Raw genomic sequence first — 18,300 nt, 5'->3', positions numbered from 1 at the left:
GAACATAACCAATAAAAACAATCCCATTTATCCATCGGCATGCCAAAACTTGTTCATCATTTCTTTTCTCGAAAATATTATATTCTCCAATAATAATAATTATTATTATTTTTTTTTTTAAAAAAAGACATGTATGTCTTCATTGTTTCTTGCTTTCATATGCAACAAGATATATTGAGGATATATTTCCATTAGGTTTTAAAGGAGTGCTTGTGCTTAAATTTATTTATTACTTTCGTATAAATTTATTAATGAATTGAATATCTAGTCACTAGTATATTTCTTCACAAAATTTTCAACTATTTTTTTTGAACTTGGGGGATTGAAGAATTTACATATTACAAGGACTGAACTGCAATTTTCATAGATTTGAATAATATAAAAAAGGAAACTTCATGAGATAGGGCATTAAAAAACAAATGACAGTTGATTACTTTTGATTCAAAGGACAGAAAAATACATTAACGATGTACTAATCTAGTTAATTATATATTACATTGTGGGAAGGTGACATTTGTTCATCAATCCATGGTTCTAAATAATATTTCTACTTTCTACTTGGTGTAAATAAATATACAGATAGTATCATTATTACAAAAAATTTCGAAATGGAAGAACATATTTTTAATGTATAATTAAAAATCGTACGTGGGTCACTCCCAAATTTTTGTCTTGGTCAAGACACAAACAATTTAAATTCCACTAATATTAAACTTTGTCTTCCTCGCCTTTTTCTTTAAAAAATCTTGTGTTGGACATCACAAAGATTAGGATAAGATTTTGCTTCAAGAAAATTGAAGGTTATGATAATAGATTTAATTCAAAGCTAAATGATCAGATACATTACAATTTTTTTTTTCTTTTGAAAATATAAATTAATCTATCCGAATATTTAAAAACTTAACATATATTTCATCACAAATCACCTAACCAAACTAACCAAAGGAAAAAGTAATAATGGGTATGAGTTTTAAATCATATACTTTAAATGCCATTTTTTTCCCAAACATTCATCGAAGGATATATATATTTCATCTGAAAACGGAAAGGAGGGACTCAATAATAATTTAAAAAAGACACTCAATTCAATATCCATTGAAAGGGGGAAAAACAAAGCCTTTAATTTGGTGGTTGGGCAGGTAATTTCCGTTGTCTCAATCCACCGAAAGTATGAATTTGATGTCATTTGTCACCAAAATAACTCGTACTATACATTGCCTCTTTTTATGCAGTTAATAGCATAAATAAGATTACCTAATAATAATATTTATACTTTCACATTCCTCGCGTATAGATCGAGTAATATTTGCCTGAAATTAATTTCCAGACGTGTGTGCATGCTTATCAACAAATACCAATTTCAATTCAACGTACAAAGTTCTAGCTAGCACCATATTAGAAACCATTTTCCCAAAACGCTCGATTTCATGAGATGTGGAAGAGCCAAGACGAGCCGAGCCGAGCAGTTCTTAGAGCCTAGATGCACACCTCGGTATACTAGAGTTTTAATATATATGATTTTAAACCATATCAAACATTATTATCAGTAAAATTGAGAACAAAATCTCTAGATCTCGAGTGGCTGAAAGGAAAGTCATTTTGGCAAGTAAGGGTTGATCCGATGAGAACTAACATTAAACGATAATTTAAAAAATTCTGAATTTGTAGAAAAACTATGGAAAAAGACAGTGTATAAAATTAGAAAATGGACCATAATTAACACACACAAAAAAATTCATAGGAATTTGTTAGGTACAGATAAGAAAAACCACCGTGAAATCGTGTGGGGACAAGAATGGGAACATCAACCATTTTCAGAAATAGCCTACCATTCAAAACATTGTTATCGCCAAGATTCTGAAAAAAGATTATGCCCGGAGGAGAAATAGACATTTATGAACGAATATTGAAGTGACGCAAGAATTTGACTGTGAAATCTAATGAAAGAATTTGGATTATAGGGAAAAAAACACAAGTGATAAAAATATACGAAAGCTTTTAAGATATAAAGTTTGAAAGACGAAATAGAAGTGTATAATTATCATCAATTAAAATAAAGCCTGTTGATTTTGACCTACATGTTCTGTGCATTGAAATTAAAGAATTAATGGATGTTTTAAAAAAGTGCAGAGACTGAAGTTGTTTGATCCCTAAAAAGAAGAGAAAGCGTAACTTGCAAAATGGAGCCAAAATTTAAAAAAAAAAAACACGGAAGAAGCTACGTTTCTTTTCCTCATGATCATTTCAACACTCACGGTTTTTTTAAGTGGGATAATGACTTTTTGACCTAAATATTTCACAGCCGGAATATATATGAAAATTTGTTTAATCTTTTATGTCACTCTTCTCCACATGATGAAAAGAAAAATCATGTCAATATATACCAAAGTCAGATTTAGTGACAAATAATTTGATTCGGTAAAGGTAGTCTATCACTACAATGCACACTTCAGATACACTTCACACATTAGATCAACGTCCTCTCACATTTTTAAATGAAATTCATCGGAGAAACTGTAAAAATGTATATTACATTACCTGAAGACCAAAAAAAGCATGGAACATCTTGTCGCATTCTTCGTGTATCTCTTTGCACGATCCTAGATGACGTGGAGTTTCCTAAAGTCCGGAATTGTTTACTAAACGGATGGCCAACTGCTGCTCGGTGACACTTTTGAATCAGAAATAACCAGCAATGACGAGAGCTAAAACAGCAAAAGATACTTAAGTTAACAATCATAGAATGAAAATATTCCCGGGCAAAGCAGAATTATTCTATAGATCTGCTGGTAAGCACTATGGGAAAATGCAAACATTGCATAAGATAAATCTGTCAGTCGATAAACTAATAACGAAAAAATAAATGCAGTAATATATTAATCAGACTTAGCATGTTTGTACTCAATACTGAAATCTGGTAAATACACAAAACACAGTCATGTCCATCAAGGCCCGCCCGACCCCAAAAACCCAGCAGGTCCAATTCGGGTTGGACCCGCAAACCCGCTAACTAGACTTCTTTTCAATTATAATTATAATACATCTACACAACAAAAAAAACCGTTGTGAAGAGCTAGTTAAATAAATATTGGCACGTAATGAATTTATACATCATATATGAAATTTTGAAATTTCAAAATTTTAAATCCAAGCACATGATTAATCATTCTGTAGACAAAATAAATCCATGAATTTTGTGATGTGTACCTTAGTTCCAGCCACAAGGGTGCCATTCAGGGGATGAGACGCACATGCAGTAATACCTTCAGAGAGAGACAAAAATCTGTTTTGTATGTGCTGGCCACTTGTTCTATCATTGCTTTTATCATCACAACTAGCACCAAACTTCAAATTAGCAGCCCAAACCGAAAAACTTTTTTTTTGATATTCTTACTTTGGTTGCTAGCTAAAAGAACTGAGGAATCACACTCAAACACACACCTACCCAGCCACACATGAACAGCATTAACAAATGTTTCCAGAAAGAGTAGAAAGGGTCAGAAATGATTGGACAAATAAGATCGAATATGGAAATTGATCAGCCAGTTTAATATGTTAAATAAATACATGGAGAGCTAATTTGCCTCATGTATCAATTGATTAAACACACTGCTTGAATAAACAAATGATGCAGTAATCCTAAAGAACGGCTGAATTTGAAGTGTTTGGGAGGGAGTTCCTTACTTGTAATCCACATGACAAGGAGAGGCACTGTCTGGATAGAAATCCAAAAGGTAAAGGCCATTACTGGACGACGATCCCACAACATAGATCTGCAAAATTGTCAACAAGAAAAGTTGCAAAAATGAGAAGATACTACAACTGCATACTGACATTATTAGAAGTCGCTCAAGATCACAAGACTAAAGTCCATAACCTTTATTTGCAGGTGAATGAGATGAGAATATGTCAATCAAAGAAATACTCAGCTAGCACTTTCATACCACAGAATAGGCTAGAATATAGAAATGCAACAGAAAGACGAGTCCAAAACATTTTTATACATTTCTATCTTCTTTTATTGTTTCCCCTTTTCTCCATGGAATTAAAATCAACAATACAAAGTCATACGGCAGTTGAACAAACTTAAGCTAGATTGCTTAAATGACTTACTGAGTTTATTGGAAGCCAACATGGTCTTCTCAAGAATGAGACATTGGTCAAACCATCGGATTCATCCCTGTAAGTTGACATCAGCAAGGGGGAACAACATTCGGCGATCTTCATTCAAAAGAAAGTAGCAAGTTCATGTTGTACATACAGCCAAGGAGGTGGAGGACAATGAATATGTGTCACTTGAAGCTTGTTAGTGTCTAGAACACCTGACCTGGAAGAAACAATAACAGCCATAAGCACAAACTCCAAACTGGACAAGCCAGATATAAAGGACTGAAGACTCCAAAAATAAGGTAAGATGGCAGTTGAAGATTGTCAGGTTGTAAATTCAGTTCTTGACAATCGTAACAAATACAATTAATTACAGCTGTGGCTAGACTAAAGCCCATTCCAAAACATAAAAAAGCAGCATGCATTTGTTTGCAAACATACCAACCATCGTCAAGATGAAATGCCAATTGGTAAGGGCACGATGGATCAATATCAATCGAGTGTATTTCCTTTGAAACAATATTTGATTGAGCCTGCAGATAATTGATAATATGTAGTCATATTCAGCCAACACATATTAAAGAATCAAAGGACCAAACAAATGGAAAGCCATTCGAGCAGAAAAGGAGTGTATGAATCCAAAAATCCAAATCGTTAGGAGTACAATGATAGATTGAAAACTTAAAATATAGAGAACATTTTTCTGAACTTACAGGACAAAAAAATGACTAATGTAAGATTTCTAACAAGAATAGCACATAAAAAGGTGGTCTAAAATATAAGTTGCTTGTTTCTAGAAGCACACTACTGATGTAAATGTCGTCTCTGTTAAAGTTGCAATAATACGGTAACATATGAAACATGAAACTTGAATTACCTTTCATAACATAACCCAACATGTGCTTGAGTGGAATTTGTTCGATAACATAACGGAGTATGTGAATCAGTAGTGCCTACATCTACATACCAAATAAAAATTCTTCCACTAGGCATATGACCACGGAGATAACAAACAAATATTAACAACAGAAATTATCTTGCAGACAATGATATACTTGAGTAAAGTAATCCTTTTTTCTTTAGAAATGGTTCCAAAAACAAATGAGTTGGATTCAATGAAACCAGACCAGATATTTAAAGTAAACGATGAAATTAGGGTAAGAAAGTTTCAGCACAACGATTGACAAAGTATAGAACTAGAAAACTGATGTGGATTACTTTGCATACCTTTAAGGACCATATCTTCTCCAGCTCATGTGATAGCTTCACCGCGACAAGAGGAGAACAATATCCCTAAATAAGCAAATCTTCTGTTATGGCTAACTGGCTATCTATCAGTCAAGAAAGATTTTTTAATGGGTTTATGCTATTCATCCAGAACAATCTCAATGTTATACGTCTTTCTATTTTTACTGTTTGTTTTCTTTTTTGACTATATGATGCAGACTTTATCCCCAAAAATGTTCGAATAAAAGGTCCTCTAAGCCAAATCAGTGGGGCATAAACCAGAATTGCTGGTACCTCTTTATGATTACTAAAAGCTGTAGATGATCGTCCTCCACGCAGATCCCACATATATACAATTCCCAGCTTGTTAGCACCAAATATAATCTATAGGCTCAACAGAATAGAGTGATGGCTATAGTCTGTTGTTGAAAGTGACTCGTGAAATAACCATTATTTTGGGGCTCATTAATCAACTTCAATAAAAATCTCACCACATTGTCTCCACTTAACTTGATACTATTAAGTGTGCCAGAGGAATTGGTTGAGAGTTCCAAACAGGGAAGATCACTAGCTCTTCTATCCCACACATTAATCGATCCATTAGCATCAGAAGCGAGCAACCTATCGGGGCATAATATCACGAAGCATCCCACAAGAAATGAAAGCCTCGTCAGCATATAACTAAAATAAAATAATAATAATAAGAACGTAAGCAGCACAAAACACAGCAACTTAAATTTGTTGTTCAAAATGATCATTTTTCTCTTAGGTTGATCTATTCAAAACAATGTTACGTCAATAACCTACTCTCTATTTTCCAAAGATCACTTGCCCATATTCTTTCGTCTTTTCAATGAATCCTTGGCTTCCTAACATCATAAACACTTATATAATTTCTCTTGCAATATACTATGGATTAAAAATCATGGAGAACATGATGCCTCTTGTTCATCAGAAACAAAAATATTTCAAAGCAAGAGCCTATAGTTTTAAACCTTGAGTTGTCATCAGAAGAAAAAGCAATGTCTGAGAAACCTTTATGAGCATTAATCCCATGAACAGTGATATTGGGCCTCTTTCTTAGCACCTGCATATAAAAGTACATGGAAAAGGTGTTTAGGTAAGTGAAAAGCCATTGACGAAAAACAAAAGCAAACTCATAACAGCCACAACAAAATCCTATTGATCTATGACTTCAGTAGACTGACACCACCTCTCAACAAATTAAATGCATGTTCTTTGTCTTGAGTATCAGACATAAGAGTAATTGGTGCCTACTCCAGCTTTTCATTCATTCATGTTAATTTCTTTCAGTCCAACTGATGCATTTGTCAGAAATTTCAGATATATTTGACCAATCCATACACTAATGGATCAGACTTCAATGAATATGCAAATATGGTAAGGATACTGTAATATATACCCATATATGTACAAGCTTACCAACAAAACTGCTTCTTTGTAAATCATACTGCTTACGGAAAGAAAACAAAGAGGAATCAGGACTGAATGGATTGCATGAGATCTGTTATTATCAGCCCATATAGGGATCTAATGGATTTAGTTAATTTTTAGTTGAATCCATGATTTTCCTTTCCTTATCTTCATTGTTCAGAGAATATAAAGTGGGTCAATCTTCGAAAAGAAAACATCTTTTTATCACTTTCAAGTATTTGTGCATGATTAGTGAGATTCTCATGATAGAAAGTAGGGTGCAGGAACTCCAATGAAGAAAGGAGGAAAAATGCTCACCTCAACTGGTTCAGAGGCGACATACCCAATGTCATAAACATGGACTTCACTGCTTTTTGTTGATGTGCAGGCAATCTGCGAGGTAAGAAAAAAAGTGTGAAGAAGCAAGTTTCAGAAAACTTGTCACTAGCAAGGTATTAAGAAATTTGTGGCATTTTGCGTTTCTTCAAAATGTATGCTTCTTGTCTATGCCAACTAAATTTTAATCGAGGCCCTCAGGTTGCCACCTCATCTTGGTTAGCTACATTCCAACGGATGACATCAAGTTGTTGGGAAGTAGATACATGCAGCAGTTGTTTTGCTTCATCTTCTTTCACATCTAAAGATTTTATGCATCAAAAGAACTACATGAGGACATTTTGAATTCTAGGGGTACCATAATCAAATCAGAAAAATCTTAAGACAAAAAAATGATGATTCCATTATTTCCATTATAAAATAAGGGAATTTTAACTCTGTTCATTTTTCACAAGCGGTTTTAATTATAAATTTAATGACACAATAAAGTTTTATTTCTTTAATTTTTCCCATGATAATTTCAGCTACAATATTTTTTTTTTAAAAAAAAGTGGTTCTTAGCTTGTTAATTTTCATAGTAGGTTTTAGCTATAAATTTAAAAACACGATGAGTTTTTAATTCATTAATTTTTCACAGGGAGGGTTTCAGCTATAGATTTTAAAACAGAGAATTCCGTGTTTATTTATTTATTCAGAGGATTTTTACCTATTTATCGATAACACAAAGCGGTCAAATGCATTTTAGCCGATTGTTAGGTGTGAATTTTTGTACTGGGCTTATTTTATAAAATGTTAACCAAGAAGTGCAAGTTAAAGTTCCGTAGAAAATATGCTTAACAAATTTGGAATTTGTATCCCATATCCAAATTGGTACCAAATGATTGGTAACTTCATTGTATATAACCAACAATAAATCTAAGTGTTAATGATTGGTTACCTGGACTATGGATATTATCGAAGTCATGCACAGTTAAGCAACCTGATCTTGTCACCGATGCTAGATATACTCCCTACAAAAACAAAACAGACATTAATAAACATAATTTTTTCTCATAAACCAGATAAAAGCTAAAACAATCTCCAATGTATGAGTTCAGGGATACATAGTTGACAACTCGGCATGAAAGTATAACAGTTTCAAATGAGTTTTATTATGATTCTGGTATATCAAACTGACTACCTTACACGTCTTAAACATACTAGTCATGACATAGTAAGGGTGATCATACTCTCTGAAATCTGGTCTTTCCCTTCTTTCCAAGGTCAATAGTCAAGGGCAATTGATAATATATTAGAAAAATATAACCATATAAAAAACTTGGTCCAGACAGTAATAGATGAATACAAAATTTCCCTTGTGAAATGAATGACTACTCTCTCAGATTGGAGACTACTCAGGTAGACAATTTTGCTGCATTTTTCAAAACTTAAAGCATGTCACCCAAATATAGTGGTAAATCATTTGTGGTGTAAATTTTGGAAATATCGCTAAACCCTGGTCCTCAAAGGAGAACATGATTTATCATTCACCGGACCATAGAATATCAGTATGACAAAACATAAAAATGGAAAATCCGAGAATCGGTAATTCAGGCTTTCATTATGAGCTATTCATTACATGAACTAATTTTAGCAGTAAGTTTCCATTGATGGCTTTTGTATAAAAATAAATTTTTTCTTTCCAAGAAATGCTTTTCCTGCTATCAAGTAACATCAAAAACTTTTCTGAGCTCTTTAACGGTAATCCTGAGAATTGCATTTACAATAAGATGAAATATTTCATATTTAACTTAAACTCTTAAAACTATCTGGATGCAGCATACAACTACTATACAAGGGACCATTACGACATAAAACTGAAGGATCTACTAATGCAGCAAGTCACCTTGGAATCAAATTCGACTGCTGAGATACCCCACCTGAAATTGACGTGCAAAGAGTGGCAACCATTAGCACTTGATATCCAGCAAGACGAACATAATTAAGACAAAAGAAAATGACATAAATGATATATCATTTTTGTTTTCATTTTCTTCAAGCAAATTCTTGTCTCGCAAAATAAAATCAAGCATTAAGACATTTTTTTTCAAGAACTATTAGAATACAATAAACATATAGGTAAAAGAAATATGTTCTCTGTTACACCACTCAATGAAAATCCATTATGATAAATAAACTATTGATTGTACCGGTTTTCATGAACTGGACGTACGTTTCGATACAAGTGTTTTCTAAACGTAGCCACCACATGAACGTGTTTCCCGCGCAAAAAAAATCAGCATATTGAAGAAACACCATTAAAGAGGGGAAAAAGTGGAAATTTGACCTACTAGTTGTGCCGGGATTATCGTTCAATCTGGCGTCGACAAACCAATTAATCTGTCAAAACTGCCGCAAATAAAAAACCAGCACAAGCCAAACTTGGGTAACGACATACAAATTTTCTACCTAACAGCGTCTAATAAACTCCAAACAAATTATAAAGTTCCATACATGGGTCTGGCATGGTTCTCCATCCACGTGATATGTATGAGGAAAAGCTCCAATCTTCGAAAAATTCATCCAAAAAAAAGGAACAAGAAAGAAAATAATCAACTTATCATCCACACACTCAATTATTTCCATAATTCAGTGAGCAAATAAAGTGAGACTGACCTCAGAGTAGGATTGAATGACGAGGCCAGAAATACAACGACGATAATTTGGCTCGAATCTCCCGTTCAATTCGATCAGACTCCTCTTCCACCGATGCCTGAAATCGCGCGACTTTCCATGTACTCGATCTCAACCGCGGATGAAATCTTAAACAGGGGAAATGAGAATTACCTGTTCGAGGGTCTGGGCCTCTGATTCAAGGAATTAACTGGAGCTAGGTATTTTTCCATGCAATTTTGATGATTTTCTTCCCTCCCCTTGTTGACTCGAGTAAACAGAAAGCAGCACCGACGTCTTTGAACATCCCGCCATAAATAAACGCGCATCAGATAATAAAACAAGGTTTAATTTTGTTATCGGGATTTTATCTTTTGCTAATTTTTGTCTCATAAAAATTTGTAATCCTATCAGTTTTAGGATATATAGTTTGACGAGGAAAATGTTTGTTTAATATTTTTTTAATTTTATTTCATTTGATTAATAAAGAGATCGAATAAGATTTTATTCGTTAATATATTATTTAATTGTAATAATTTGTGCATGTGGATTTTCACACAAGCATAATGTATTTAGGAAAAACAAATAAACCAACACCAATCCAATCCGATTACAAAATTTCGGGGTTCGATTTATAACTCGAACGAACCAGCTTTTTAAAAATCATTTAGTTAATATAGAAAATGGTAGCATTTTATTTTTGTCCCCACTTAAATGACATTTTGCTCTTTGTTTTCTTGTTGTGGGAAAAAGCCAAAGTTATGTCCCCATTGACTACAAATTATTCGACCATGAAATTAATGTTTTTTATTTTGATAATTCTAAATAATTTGAATAGTTAATTTTTTTTGTATTGAAAAGTTATAAGATTGGGTAGAAATTTATTTAAGTAACAAAATAAAGCTTTTGGTTTATTATTTATATTTCCGAATCAAGAAAAATCACAATCCGGAGTTCAATTTTTAAAATATGATTTCAATTAGATGATAATGACATCTAAAAATATAAAATATTGATTGTAGATTTGTATTCATAGGATTATTTATAAAAAATAAAAATAAAAAACTAGAAATATTTTGATAAGAATAAAAAAATAAATATTCTCTCGTTCACTAGAAAACATACAAACATAAATAAAATGTATCGAAATATTCCTTCTTCTTCACTCGTTATCTGGTTCACATGCACACTCAGTCGCTCGTTCCAAATTACTTCACTGACAAAATCCCTCTTTGTTTCATCTTCTTCCATATTTTAGTTGGCTCCCCACAGTCCTTTACTGGATATGATATCACATGATCTACTTCTCTGTACTGCATACTACCAAATCCAACCGTTTGATTTCATTATCTAAATGTTCCTCTGTTAATGGCGGATGTTCATACAGAGCACAGTAAAATTGGGAGCAGTGAAAGTGGGGATGGGAATGATGTAAGCGGAGAAGATATTCAAGCGGCGTTTGCCAAAGCTGTGGAACTTCGAGCGCTTCACGCCGCCCTGACCCAGGGAAATAAGATGAGATTCAACGCGGCTTCTTCCCCTGTTTCTTGCCTTGCTCCGCCATTCTCCGCACAAGATTACCCTGTTTTTACTCCAGTAAGTTTTGTTTCTTTGTTTATTTTTGCTACCCTTTTCTCCATATAGCCGAGAATTTTAGTTGGGTGGATATGATGGCTCTTGGGGTGAAACTTCAGTTTTGCAGATATTATTATTTAAATTCGAAATTGGATTTGCGTGATTGTCAACAGCTTAGGACCATGAGGCCATTTTCAGTTGCTATATCTTCCATTTATTCACAAAAATGTTCTTCAATGTGAAATCTTATCAGAGTTATGAAGATGAATCTTTACCAGGATATCCATATCATCTGCTGGAAAACCAAAATCACACAGAAAGTTGGGATGAGCATACCTTAGGTACAGAAAATTTCGATCGAATTCCAAATCCAAAACCAAGAAAAGGGTTGCTCTTCGAATTCATAAGCTTGGAGGGACACAAATTCCCCGCAGAAGATCAAAATTCGGGCATAGGTTCTTGTTCAAATAATGTTACTGCTCTAGAAAAATCGCCCGGGCTTCATTCCAGCAAATCTAGAATGAATAGTGTAGGAGAGCTTAAATCAGTATCATCTTGCAACAGATGCAACCCTGGTTTGATAAGTAGTGAATCAGGTTCTAGAACATCTTTTTATTCACCGCCAAGAAACAGGGTTCTGAAGTTTCCATGGATTTTTTCTAGTACAAAGAAGAAGAACAAAAATGAAAGTTCACCTGATCGACCAAAGCCGGTGGAAGTTTCTGAAAGTGGTAAAGACTCGGAGATTGTTTCTACTGAGATGTTGAAGAAAGAACTGGAGGAAGCTAAAGAAACCCGAGATTCAGCCTTAATTGAAGTTGCAGAAATGAAGGGATCTTTAGTGGATTTAAGCCAGAAAATGGAGTACTTGGAGACATATTGCGAAGAACTGAAGAAGGCCTTGAGGCAAGAAAAGCTTATAAATCTTCCGAAAAGAGGGAAACCCGGTGATGAAAATGCAGAAAATTTCATGCCAGTTAGTGAAGAAGTGATGGAAGAGGGATTCTTACAGATTGTATCAGAGACAAGATTGTCAATGAAGCAGTTCTGCAAGATTCTTGTTGGGCAAATCGAAGAAACAGACCACTCATTGATCGACAACATGAACATGCATCTTCAACCACACAAACTCTCTTTCAATTCCAAGTACTCTAAAGCGGTGTTATACCATATCGAGGCTATCATAAATCAATCACTCTACCAAGATTTTGAGAACTGTATTTTCCAAAAAAACGGAGCGCCTAAGATCTTGGACCCTCATCAAGATTTCCAAGCTCAGTTCCAATCTTTTGTTGCACTACGAAATCTAAGTTGGAATGAGGTATTGACGAAAGGAACGAAGTATTATAGTGACGAATTTAGCAAGTTCTGCGACGATAAAATGAGTGGCATAATTGCAACTCTAGGGTGGACTAGGCCGTGGCCCGAGCAGCTTCTGCAAGCTTTTTTTGTTGCTGCTAAGTGTGTTTGGTTGCTCCATTTGCTTGCGTTTTCATTCAATCCTCCTTTGGGCATTCTTAGGGTCACTGAAAATAGGGCGTTCGAGCCTCATTACATGGACGATATCTTTGCAGACAGGCAAAGATCACAAGGTCCAAGTAGGGTTAAAATCATGGTTATGCCTGGTTTTTATGTGCGTGATAGGGTACTGAGGTGTAAAGTTCTTTGCAGATACAAATATGTGGCTTGAATTGAAGTAGCTCGGTTCTTTTAATTGTCTCCTCTATGGTATAACTAATGCTCGCTAGAAAAACTAACTTGTAATCTTTATTTAGGCTTTCCTTTACTGTTCCCATCAATTTACTGATTATTTAGTTAATTCAGGGTGGGACGTATCATTTCAAAACTTTTGTTATATTGGATAGTATGCGCTAGATTATATTAACATGTTCTCCTCATGTTATCGGGTAGTCAAATACGGAGGTGAAATTTGAATTATACTATATCTACTAATCTGATGATTCTGCAATTGATTACGAATGAGATGAGCATGAAACATGTCTCTACCAAACGACAAAACCATTCCACCAGTTGGTCTGATGTTACACCCCTTAAGAGAGCATCAACGGCCTCGATTACATTCCAACCTTATCTTGCCTTACCAATTTACTCGATTTGTCATCTCTTCACGTGTCGCTTTGCTATTCACCCCATTGGCATCCCTGACACAAACTTGCAGTTCTTCCAAGGATTGAACCTTAAGTTCAGAGGAGTCGGCCATCCGCAATGGCTCAGGAATTCTCATATTGATTCGAGTGACAAGATCTCCATCTGCAGCGCCAATTAACACGTTCAAAAATGTATAAATAAATAAATAAATGATAGTAAATTACACATCTATTTTTCCAAAATAAACCAACACATGTCCTATTTCACCATATCAAATAGAATCCTCGGACAGTAGACTAACGAATCCTTGAATGCCTACAAAAGGATTCTAAGCGTTGTCCAAGCCCTTTTTCTTTACCCTAACAAACTCAACTCATGCCACAGCTATTCGGCATTTCGTTTTATTGATGTGAACAGCTAATCTTCACCTTATTACTTGAATAGCATGAAGTAATGAAGATGGTTTCATGATCCACTTGATGATTAACAAAAACCGCAAAGCAGAAATACATGGCGATTTTTTGAAGAAACTTGTTTTTTTTTCCTAGTTTCTGCAGAAACAGTAAACGTGCTGTCATTCTTTGACCACCCAAATTCCGGCATTCATCTCAGGATATCAAACATCCTATCATCTCATAAACACAACCAAACCTACCTTGAAACTATTAAACATCATTGACATTTTGTCATTAACATTAATGTCCATACATAAGTTATGAACTAAGTGTTAGAGTAAATGTCCTGCAAGCCAACTGTTGGCTAGAGATTTTATTGACTCAGTTGTATTAAACAATCTTTATTTTAATATAATTCATTATTTCATGGTTTGCTATTTCTTTATCTGTATAGCCATGATAACAACATAGATAAAGACCTTGATTATACTTTAATACAAATGAATCGTAATTCGATGTTGAAACTCATTTGTAAATAATGTATGATCTAAATTCGTTCCTAGTCGATTCAGCCGCCTAAAACACGGATAAAGGTCGCTTGAGCTCGAGACTAGCATCTGTGATGTTGTGTACCGCGTTTCTTGGTAAGGGCATAGAGATGTCCAAACATACAGATGGGTAGTCATATGATGATTATACCGAACAATCCTCACTCGTACTTTCCAAGTGGTTATCATTCATCGAGAGGATAAGTCCGTGGTTATGATTGTACACCATTAGTCCTTACGACCCGGGACAACACTGAGGCTTTATATGCTAGGGCTGTGCTTTGACTCGTTTATCGGCTCCAGGAGAGTCATCAGGTGGCGAGGTTGGGTACAGTTGCGACACATGTAGGAGCTAGTGCATTGTAGTCGGGGATTCACCGCTCACCTACGGGTGTGGATATCCTGTGTGATCTGATGAAATAATAATGCATGGAATCTCTGGCCAGAGTATGAGATGTACATTAGAGAAGGAGTTCTCCAATAGTACACGCGATGCCACTATTATATGCATCACATAGCTATTCAATTAATATGCAACCCTCGATGATCCAATGGTTGCAGATTCGATCGGGATATATGAGATGAATAGACCGTACTGTACGTTAATCATAATCGACTGGTTCTTGTAGGCACTATTAGTGATACCTAGGGGATCATGGGTCGATGCTACTAGACGCTCTTACCATGATCCGATGGGTGCAATCAGAAATGAGTTCTGACATTCTTGATCAAGGTGTTGATGAAAATAATGGGGCTAACTAGAGTAAGCCCGAATAAGAATAAATGTTATTATGAATCACAAAGAGTTGTGAACCCACGGCTAGCTGTATCCCTGAACTATTGAGTGTCGTACAAGCACTGGATCGTTTGTTCCCGTTGAGAGAATAAATTCAAGATGTTGAATTTATATTATGATATAGTAAATTCAAGGAGTTGAATTTATGATAATTAAATTTTGGAGGTGATAAAATTCAAGGAGTTGAATTTACAATTTATGTAATAAATTCAAATGTTGAATTTATAATTAATTTAATTTATTGAACTCAAAAGTTGGGTTTATTAAATATTAAATTAAAATTGGTGGGAAGTATGTTTAATGGGCTTGTAGGAGTATAAGTCCGACATACTAAATAATTAAAGTTCTTAATGGACTTTGATTAATTAAATAAACTAGTTGGACTAGCCCAATTAATTAATCAAGCCCGTTAATGTTAATTAAAAGGTTCATGTATTATTTTATGTGGATTAAGGTCATGACTTAATTATAAATAGGATAATCAAACCATAACCCTAAAAACCCACATGCTGAAATTTTCGGAAATTTTAGCCTCCTTCCTCCTCCATAATATTTCGGTCATCTCTTGAAAAGAGGTTGAGCCGCCTCTCGTTTTTTATTCTCCAACGTAAAACTTCTTCCAATTTTCTAGTGCAAATTGGAAAAGGAATAAATCATCTAGTCGTGGACCTGATTGGAAGAATAAAGAAAGAAGTTTCTGAAGAAAGTTCGTAGGGATTCATCAAGAGCTATCTCTGCTAACCCCGGAATAGTTCCAAGTGATTTAATCACCAAATGTATAAAGATTCTAACTCCTTTTTGTTTGATTATGAAAATCATACGAGCGTCCAATCATATATATTTTGATTGTCAAAATAAATTAAAATAAAATTTTAAACTTCCACAGCGTTTGAAAGGGTAAAAAACCGGGATCCAACACCAAGCAGACCGAAAAATGAAAGGAAAGAAATGACGCAAACCTTGCTGCATGAGGAAAATCAGCAGGACACCAGTTTTACAACGACGGCGAGCAAATTGAGAAGTGTAAGAAGAACTCTCAAGTATTGGGTTGCATATATGAAACCAAGAGTCTGCCCCTTGAATGAGTTTCTCATAACCCCTTAATACTCTTGGAAGCTCCAACCGTCGGGGGCAAGAAATCGATGCAGGCAGCCCTCCTGCCTCGTCCACAACCCCAATTTCTGACATGTAACATCATAAATTCTCTTTTATACTTTCTTTCTAATGTAATAAAAAAAAATATTTTGTTTTCCTGTAGATGTAAAACGTTTTACAAAGAGATGCAATGATGATTCAGTTTTGAGTATCGAGTTGTTCGATATCAGAGGAGTGTGTAGAGACGATCGTAAGTTATTCTACCATAAACCACTTCAGCTGATACAGCAAGCTGATCTCCTCGGTATCGTTCCGATCCCCTGCATACTGATACAGTAAGCTAATTTGTGTTCCAAATACTTTTGCATCAGATGATTAATTAATATATTTAAACTCAATATGATCGGATTAATTTATTATCCTAAAACAAATAAAACCATTGTCAAATCTAGCAATTATAGGGTTTTTTTTATAATTAATTTAAAAATAAAAAAGATTTCAAAAATAAATCAAAAAATTTTTTTTTTGCAAAATTACTATAATCCACGCTTACAAAGCGCGGACGCTCCACGTGGACGAGCGTCCGTGCTTTGTAAGCACGGACGCTCGTCCAAGTGAAGCGTCCGCGCTTTGTAAGTGCAGACGCTCGTCCACGTAAGCATTNTTCATTTTAAAAATATGAGAGGATTGAAAAAATGTTTATTGTTCCATTTTAAAAATATGAGATGATTAAAAATATGTGAGATATGAGAGGATTGAAAAATATTTTTTATTTTTAAATTATTGTTCCATTTTAAAATTGGGGAGAATAAAAATAGTAGTCTTTCACCGATACAAGAATAAGAGGTTTAACTTTAGCATATAGTATCGATAAAACTTACGCCGTATTATAATATTTTCATTTTATTATTAAATTTACATTGTTTATTTTCTATTTAAGCTATTATTATTAATTTAATTTCAATCGCAACATAAAAACTCACACGGCGTGAAAGTATATTTATAAATATATTATTATTATTTATTATTATTATTATTTAATAATTAATTTAATTCGAATGAAAAATAAAAAAATATAAATATTTATAATATATGGTAATTATTAAATATTTTGTATTATTTGGTTGGGTGATTGAAAAATTAGAGAGGATTGAATGAAGAAAATTAAGAAAAATAAAAACAGTAGTCTGTCATCAATACACCAATAAGATGTTTAACTTTAGCATATATTATCGATAAAACTTACACTGAATTACAATATTTTCATTCTATTCCTAAATGTACATTGTTTATTTTGTATTTAAGCTATTATTATTAATTGAATTTCAATCACAACATTAAATTAAAATATTAATCACAACATAAAAATACAATATTAATATATTATACAAGTAATTATTAATGATTGCTTGCTTCCTTCACTGTTGGCCTTCTCATTTTTATAGATTGATTTATTTAATAAATCTATTAATAATAATAAACCCATTATGTATAATTATATGTTTTACAATTAATTTTTTTTATGCAATATGTGTTTATATAATTTTGAGAGAATTCTAAATGAGTCTTCTTAAAATATTATTTTGACCAATTGATTTTATGTATGTTTTCTTTGAATAATAATTTAAAATGAAACAATAATTTAAAAATAAAATTTTTTTTCAATCCTCTCATATTATTATAATACAGCGTAAGTTTTATCGATACTATATGCTAAAGTTAAACCTCTTATTGGTGTATTGGTGAAAAACTACTATTTTTATTCTCCCTAATTTTAAAATGGAACAATAATTTAAAAATAAAAAATATTTTTCAATCCTCTCATATCTCTCATATTTTTAATTCTCTCATATTTTTAAAATGAAACAATAAATATTTTTTCAATCCTCTCATATTTTTAAAATAGAACAATAATTTAAAATGGAACAATAAATATTTTTTCAATCCTCTCTAATTTTTCAACCACCCAACCAAATAATACAAAATATCTAATAATTAACATATATTATAAATATTTATATTTATA

At 33.5% G+C, this 18,300-nt stretch overlaps 2 protein-coding genes across 3 annotated transcripts; one reads left to right on the top strand and one right to left on the bottom strand.

Annotated features, from left to right (window-relative positions):
* Window positions 1-2,356: 2,356 nt before the first annotated feature.
* LOC140991031 (uncharacterized) lies at window positions 2,357-10,106 on the bottom strand. 2 transcript variants are annotated; one of them, XM_073460941.1, is made up of 18 exons: window positions 9,931-10,106; window positions 9,760-9,856; window positions 9,598-9,651; window positions 9,431-9,483; window positions 8,990-9,023; window positions 8,042-8,114; window positions 7,314-7,405; window positions 7,087-7,161; window positions 6,330-6,421; window positions 5,826-5,955; window positions 5,629-5,718; window positions 5,335-5,400; window positions 4,549-4,640; window positions 4,262-4,327; window positions 4,114-4,180; window positions 3,685-3,773; window positions 3,208-3,334; window positions 2,357-2,705 (listed from the first exon to the last, which is right to left on the bottom strand). In XM_073460941.1, exons 1-18 carry the CDS (start codon window positions 10,083-10,085, stop codon window positions 2,640-2,642), a joined length of 1,518 nt encoding a protein of 505 aa, XP_073317042.1. In that variant the 5' UTR covers window positions 10,086-10,106; the 3' UTR covers window positions 2,357-2,639. The 2 variants fall into 2 exon arrangements, with proteins under 2 accessions (XP_073317042.1, XP_073317040.1); XM_073460939.1 differs by lacking the exon at window positions 3,208-3,334.
* An 801-nt stretch (window positions 10,107-10,907) lies between these two features.
* LOC140991022 (IRK-interacting protein-like) lies at window positions 10,908-13,229 on the top strand. Its single transcript, XM_073460929.1, has 2 exons — window positions 10,908-11,352; window positions 11,585-13,229. Exons 1-2 carry the CDS (start codon window positions 11,125-11,127, stop codon window positions 13,019-13,021), a joined length of 1,665 nt encoding a protein of 554 aa, XP_073317030.1. The 5' UTR covers window positions 10,908-11,124; the 3' UTR covers window positions 13,022-13,229.
* The last annotated feature ends 5,071 nt before the right edge of the window (window positions 13,230-18,300 follow it).

The sequence above is a fragment of the Primulina huaijiensis genome, chromosome 1, assembly GCF_012295235.1.
Source record: "Primulina huaijiensis isolate GDHJ02 chromosome 1, ASM1229523v2, whole genome shotgun sequence".
Taxonomy (NCBI): Eukaryota; Viridiplantae; Streptophyta; class Magnoliopsida; order Lamiales; family Gesneriaceae; genus Primulina; species Primulina huaijiensis.
This window is presented reverse-complemented; position numbering and strand designations above follow the sequence as displayed.

Excerpts from the sequence above, each read along its gene's own strand:
- LOC140991031 (XM_073460939.1), bottom strand. The coding sequence starts at position 10,085 with ATGCGCGTTTATTTATGGCGGGATGTTCAAAGACGTCGGTGCTGCTTT. Across the intron at positions 9,024-9,430 it reads AATCCCGGCACAACTAGTAG|GTGGGGTATCTCAGCAGTCG; the intron begins GTCAAATTTCCA and ends CGTCAATTTCAG. Across the intron at positions 4,181-4,261 it reads TGTCCTCCACCTCCTTGGCT|GGATGAATCCGATGGTTTGA; the intron begins GTATGTACAACA and ends GTCAACTTACAG.
- LOC140991022 (XM_073460929.1), top strand. The coding sequence starts at position 11,125 with ATGGCGGATGTTCATACAGAGCACAGTAAAATTGGGAGCAGTGAAAGT. Across the intron at positions 11,353-11,584 it reads ATTACCCTGTTTTTACTCCA|AGTTATGAAGATGAATCTTT; the intron begins GTAAGTTTTGTT and ends AAATCTTATCAG.